General features: G+C 31.8%; 1 protein-coding gene across 1 annotated transcript in view; it reads left to right on the forward strand.

Annotated features, from left to right (window-relative positions):
- Positions 1-191: 191 nt before the first annotated feature.
- Positions 192-7597, forward strand: part of LOC110024876 (glucose-induced degradation protein 4 homolog) — a gene marked incomplete at its 5' end in the record, with an annotated part of 16546 nt that continues 9140 nt past the window's right edge. The window contains 1 exon segment of the mRNA XM_020725062.1: positions 192-250. Within this exon segment, the coding sequence (XP_020580721.1) occupies positions 192-250 (59 nt within the window).

The following is a 7597-nucleotide window of genomic DNA, read 5'->3' on the forward strand; positions in this document are numbered from 1 at the left end:
TCGATCGTTTTAAATTTCAAAGTTACCACAACAGTATTAAGATGATTCGATCATTCATATTCTACCAGCTGGATTTTAGTGTATCTATGACTGCCATCTCACCTTTGATTTGGTCTTTTTTTCTGATTGATATGATTATTTTGCCGTACTTTTTATGTTAACGCTCAATATGGCTTGACTTGCATCTACAGGGCAAGATGCATCCAATGGACATGTTCTGCCTCCTTATACGCTTTTAAGCGTTGGAAGAGTGAGTTACTAGTTTTCCTTCTCTTTTTCCCCCCTATGAGATTAATTTTTTTTTATCCTATGAGATACAGTGGTGGCCTTGCTTGTTATTTTCTATTGATGGCTTTAGTCTTCAACTCGAATATTTAACAGTGGTTCTGCCAATCTTTCTAATAAACTACAAGATTCTAAAACTCTACTTTGGCCTCATTGTAAAAAAAATAGTTTCAGTAGTTTTGATTTCTTCATTGGATTCTTGATTTAGTTTTAGTTTTGACTGTGCTGTTAGTTACTTATTTTTTATAAAATATTTTTAAAAATGTATATTTTAGGCATGAGACAATGTGAAATAATCTACTTGGGTCCCGTGCTTTATGGCTATTGAAATTTGTTGGGGGCTTAAACAGTTGACATTTGATGACCTGTCAAAATTGTAGCGAAGTTTAGTTCTAAACTTCAGAGTTTTGTCTGTAACTTTGCACTTCAATTTTGCTTGAAACTCGCGAAAATAAATTTTTAATGGAAATCATTCAAATACCACTGAAACTAAACTAAAATAACATAAATCTATAACCATGGTTAATAGCATGGAAAACTGCATTTTATACACTTTATGAATACAGAATATATGCTCTTCTATATGGACTAAAGTGCCTGTGAAGACTTTTATTCTTGTTAATTTTTTTACAAAATTGTCCATTTGGATGAAGAAGGATATGCATGTTCTGGTGCAGCCTTAACAATATGCTTGTATTTGCTCCTTATTGCAAATGTTGTGAATTGTTGATTGATAGGAAAATTGAACTTGCATGTTTTTAAGTTTTAAAGGTTTAGCAATTAATGCTTGCATAAGCCATCCACCACTGTATGTTTCTAAAATTTTTAGCAATTGTATTTATTTCAGTGTTTTTTAAAGAATGAATTTCATTTCTTTTTGCTGTGAGTTCTTTTAACACAGACTATGACTCTATGCCTCTAACTTAAGTTGATTACCCTAATTTTAATTAGCTTAAATTGCATGGATATTACATTGACCGAGTTTAAGTATCAGTCATCTGTAACAAAAGCTTTGTAAGATACAAATTAATCACAATTCTTTTTTTCTTCCGGAAAGGTTAGTTTTTGGCTACAACAACAACAACAAAGCCTTAATCCCAGTACGTGGGGTCGGCTACATGAATCCTTTTTCTCCATTGCGTCCTATTTAGTGTCATATTTTCATTTAGTTCTACTAAATTAAAATCATTTTTAATACAATAAGCCCAAGTCTTCCTAGGTCTACCACTGCCTTTCTTAACACAAGTCGAATCTAAAACATCTACTCTCCTAATTGAATCATTAGATGGTCGACGTTTAATGTGACCAAACCATCTAAGACGGCTTTCTCTAATTTTGTCCGTCACAAGAGCTGCCCCAACCTTATCACGAATATATTCATTTCGCATTTTGTCTCTAAGTGTAAAGCCACTCATCCACCTAATCATTCTCATCTCGGCAACACTTAACTTATTATTATGCTTCTCTTTTAAAGGCCAACGTTCAGCGCCATAGAGAATTGCAAGTCTCATCATCGTCTTATAAAATTTTCCTTTCAGTCTAAGCGGTATTTTTATATCACACAAAAGGCCGGAAGCATTCCTCCACTTCAACCAACCAACTTGAATTCTACTATTAACATCCCCATCTATATCACCATCGCTTTGTACAACATACCCAAGATATGTAAATCGTTCACACCTTTTAATAATTTGATCACCCAAAGTCACACTTCTGTCACTAGAGCTATTACTACTAAAATTACATTCCATGTATTCAGTTTTAGTTCTACTTAAACGAAGGCCTTTAGACTCCAATGTAGACAAGGAATAGTTAAAAATAAATTGAATGAATTTGGAATAGTGATAAGGAACAAAGTTAGATTTATGGCTAAATGGTACAACCAAATAGAAGAAATAGACTTTGAAGAAATCTTTGCCCCTGTAACCTCACTAGAAGCCATCCGACTACCAATTCACTAGAAATGATATTTGGAAATTAGTGTAAAGACCTTCAAAACAAAATATAATTGGAATTAAATGGGAAATAAAAAATAAGTTGAATGAATCTGAAATAGTGATAAGGAGCAAACTTAGATTTATGGTCAAATGGTACAGCCAAATTGAAGGAATTGACTTTGAAGAACCCTTTGACCCTGTAGCCCGACTAGAAGCCATCAGACTATCATTAGTATTTTCATATTTTAAAAGATTTAAGTTATATTAAATGGATATTAAGAGTCCTTTCTTAAATTGTATAATTGAGGAAGAAGTATATGTTGAACAACCTCCTGGTTTTGAAAGTTCAATGCATTTTGATTATGTATACAATAATATAATATTAAAGAGTTTAGTAAGCCAAGAAACTCCCAAATCTCACAAATATTTCCACACTTCAATTGGGATATTGTCAGGTCCTACAAACTTTCCACCCTTGGTTTTCTTTAAAGCCTCCTCAACTTCTCTTTTGCTAATGCGACAATAAGATCATATCGTATGTATTATTCACGATATTAAGATCACAATGGTCGATCGTATTTTCAGAAATTTTATTAAAAAATTTATCAAAGTAACTCAGGCACCTATGTTGAATATTTTTTTTTAAGAAAAGTACATTTTGATTTTCATCTTTAATACACTTTACTTGAGTTAAATCTTTAAGTTAAATCTTTACTTTACTTTTTTTTTCTCTTTTTTTGGCTAGTTTATACATATAATTTTCACCCTCCTTAGTATCTAATCTATTATAAAGATCATTAAAATTTTTAGTGTCACAGATTGTTCTTTTAATTGTTCTCTTAAACTTCGTACGGGTCATCTTATGTTTTTCTCAATTTTCCAAGCTTTTACATTTAAATCAATTTTTATAACATAATTTCTTATATTTTATCTTTTCTTGCACATTATTATTTCACCACAAACTATTTTTATTTGTAAATATTTTTTATTTTGATTCTCCAAGCACATCTTTTGCTACTTGTTTAATAGTGTTTGTTATTTTATCTCACATACTTTTTCATGAATATCTTAAATTTTGAAAACTTGAATTTTGCTCATAAAAATAATTTTATTTGTGTCTTTGAAGTTTCTTTATCTAATTCTACGATGATGAGTCCTAGTATTTTTTATTTTACAACTCTTATTCTTAAAATATAAAACTAATAAACGATGTTGGGTACTTAAATTTTCACTTGCAATAACCTTATAATCTTTACAATCGCGACGATCCTTTCTTCTCATAAGAAAATAATCAATGTGTTTTATTAGATCCACTCTTATAAGTAATAAGATGTTCATCTCTTTTCTTGAATAAAGTATTAGTAATAACAAAATCATACGGTAAAGCAAAATCTAAAATAGTTCTACTTTCTTCATTAGTTACTCCAAAATCGTAGTCACCATGAATATTTCTGAAATCTTCTACAACTCTACCGACATGTCCATTTAAATCTCCTCCAATGAAAAGTCTTTCTTCAAGAGGTATCATTTGTATAAAGTCTTCTAAGTCATTCTAAAATTTATTTTTAGAACCTGTATCTGAACCTACTTGAGGAGCATAAACACTTATAATATTAAAAATCTTAGTATCAATGATAATCTTAAGGGATATAATTCTATCACCAACTCTTTTAATTTTTTACAACATTATCTTTCAAACTCTTATCTATAATTACACCTACACCATTTCTAGTGCGACCCTTGCCAGAATACCAAAGTTTAAAACCTAAATTATCAATCTCCTTAGTCATTTCTCTAACCCACTTAGTTTCTTGAGTACATAAGATATTAATTTTCCAATGAATCATAATATCAACTAATTTCATTAATTTACCATTGAGAGAACCTATATTCCAAGTTTTTATCATAATATTAGTTTCATGGACTAACTTCTTTACCCACATTCGCCCGTAATGTGGGAACCCTTGCTTATTTAACACAACACCCGGGCGTCGGTATAGCGGCCCTTACACACTTTTCACTGTATTCAGACTATACAGCGCGTCGCTTCAAGGGGACGCCCTAGCGCTTACACAATGATTAAAAAAATTCATGTCATAATTTTTTTCGAGAAGTTTTACGTTGGCTGTCGACTACCTAATTCCATTATTTTTTTTCGACAAGTTTTACTATAAGACTTATCCCTATTACAAAAGAGCATTTGTAACCCTTCCACCAATCATTTGAGCAACCTCTCTCTCTCTCTCTCTCTCTCTCTATATATATATATATATGTATATATATATATATATGAAATTAAAAACTCCACTTAAATAAGTCAATGACGAATGAATTTCCTAATAAAAGCTACAAGAATCATAAATTTTCTAGATTCATATATCGTTATGGTGTCGAGATGGTTAGATGTTTGGTTTAACTCTTATCTCATGAGATTGTTTCTCTTAAAGCTCCAATGATTTGTATTTAATTGATGTGGGTTTAAATGGGTTAATTTTAATAGGCTAAGGGCTAGACTAAGGCTCTGTTTGGTGTAGCTGCAGCTATGTTTCCCCAGGAAGCTGCTGCGGTGAAACTGTTGCGAGGAAGCTAACTGTCTGTTTATTGCAGCTGTGTGAGAACAGCTGTGGGGCAGCTATTTCTGCAAAAATGATCATTCTATCCATGTTTAATCAAGCTGTTTAAAACAGAACTGTGGTGCCACATCTTTGATCAAAATTACTAAATTAATTATTTATTAAATAAAAATTTAATATTAATCAATTATTAATTTATTAGTTATTAATTATATCAATTAAGAGTTACTTATAAATTTATTAATTATTAATCAATTAATCTACAAATATAACTTAAACAAAAAAATTTATAACCATGAACCTCTCTTCCTTCCCTCCTCGAAACCCTTGTCTCCATCCCCACCTTCTCTACCCACGAAACAGTCGCGAGCAGAGGGGGGGGGGGGGGGGGGGGGGTCGACTTGCGGCGCGCATTCGGCCATATTTGCGGCCTGCCGCGAGCAGAACGCCGAACCGAATGGTAAAAATTCGCGTCCCGCCGCTGCAAAAGTGGTGGGGGGGGGGGGGGGCCTCCCAAACGGACCCTAAATGTGACATCTAGCTCCTATCATCAAGCTTAACAAAATTTGAGGCATGGTCCAAATCTATAACAACTTATAAATTTAAAAAATATATATATATTACCCAATAAATTACATATCTTTATATTATGAATTAATTATGCAAATATAATTAATTGAATTAGCTCATATAAAGTGTTGATTGAGACATAACTCATAAATTATTAAAAATAATTTTATTTTAATAGGCTCACTTCACACATGATTCAATATGCTAGTGTTGATTTTGAATAGATTAGAACATTTGAGCTCATTTTTATATTAATATTTATTGAAGCAATGCGTTACACTATAAATGAGCCCAAATGTGCCTTAATGGGTAACATATTAAAGCCCATCACAAAAATGAGCTACCCTGAGTCTAAAAAAGGATTTCTAAGGGTCTAAATAAATGAGTATTATTAACCTTAAACAATGCATTTAACCACCCTTATATATAGCAACCGCTTTGAATGCCATAGGAATTGCTTAATTGAAGTTGTCTCAATTACTCATATTAAACAAGCACTTTGATTGCTACAAGATTGCTTATGCTTCTTGAATTTCTTCTAGCAACAATAATCATAGTTCTAAAATAGAGAATGCATTGAAAATGTCACTAGTGGTCTAAATGAGCCGAACTTGAGCAAGCTAAGGTTCTATGTGTTCAACTCATTTGTATTAGCTCGTGTTCAAATTAGGCTCATAAGAAGTTTGTTTGTGTTCATCTCAACTCGATATTTATTGGATCGTTCGAATTGGCTCGTGTTTGGCTCGATTCGTCAAACATTTAAAAAATTAATTAGAATTTGTACGGTGTGGGTTTCGAACCTACATCCTTATTTTGCAATAGAAGGCATCTCACCGCTTAAACTCTAGCTATAGTGATTTAATCGTGTATATAACTATATATAATATATTATTATATAAATAATATACCTAATTTCGTTATTTCGAGCTAAAACGTGTTGAACTAAATCGGATAATGGGTTATTTGTGTTCGACTAATCTATAAATGGAGCTTAAAAAATTTGTTCATGTTCAAGTTACTTACTTAACGAACGATTTGAACACGAGCTATTTAACAAACGAGCTATTTAACAAACAAACACGAGTTGTTCACAAACAATGAGCTTTTCTGATTGTTATATATTCATGCAATCATGTTATAACCATCAACACATAAAGCCATAGGAGGTTGTTCGTGTTCCTAAGCCATCTATGTAAGCCAAACCTAATAAGAGACAACTTAGACCAAAAGCTTCATAATTAGTATACATCTTGTTCTCATAAGGCCCATTATTATCTAAATTTTCAAATAAATTGACAAACTTGAAAATCGAATATTAAAATATAAATTTAAAAAAAGATTAAATTTTCTAATTTCCCCCTTCCATAACACATGATTTGTGCTTGCAACACATGTAGTCCGTACAATGTCTATTAAATTTGCCAAGTTTGGCAAATTTCATTGTAGACGAATTTGTTATTAGATATTCATCAAGTAGATCAAGACATAAATCTTTTGTTTTATGTAAACTAATCCATGAATTACTAAGTTTGTCATACTGTATCTCTAAAATCTATCATTAATGTCACAAGTTAATCATTTTGAATATCCTTACAAACTAATTATTTAGTTTTTGCTGGCGAAATATTGGATGCAAATTCGTAAAGAGTAGTTGAAAAAAAGAGAAGAATCTAAGAAATTAGTAGCATATTTATGAAATTAAAATTAGACACATCATAATTAAGGCCAAATATTGATGGATTTTCTAATATATTTGCGCCAGTTCAATGCCTTCTAAATTTTAACTTTCGCTATGCTCTTGCGTTTTAGTTTTTAAAGAATCCTGAAGAAAGTTTTGTTGAATATAAATACATCATTTGTTTATTACATTACTTTAAGCTCTGTAAATCTTCCATTTGCATCAACAAAAGACTTACGAATATCTTCTTTCATTTAGGCAAATCATGCAAATGATATGAGACAAGTATTAATGTGTTATGAAACCAGTTGTTGACCTCATTTTAGTGAGGTCTTAGCCTCCTAATCTTAGAACCTAGGATCTAGCCTTAGGAGTTCCTGGTTGACCATCCTAGCGGACTAGTAATGGAGCCCACCTCCCATAGAACTTCAAACCGCTTCTTTACTCATTTTTTGTGAAAACTCGCACGAATGGTCCCAAGCACTCAACTTCTAGTTGCAAGGGCTAAGGACCAACATGCAGAGGGTCTGAAAATGAGTTCCTATAGGATCAAA

This window comes from Phalaenopsis equestris, unplaced genomic scaffold, assembly GCF_001263595.1.
Source record: "Phalaenopsis equestris unplaced genomic scaffold, ASM126359v1 Scaffold000277, whole genome shotgun sequence".
NCBI lineage: Eukaryota > Viridiplantae > Streptophyta > Magnoliopsida > Asparagales > Orchidaceae > Phalaenopsis > Phalaenopsis equestris.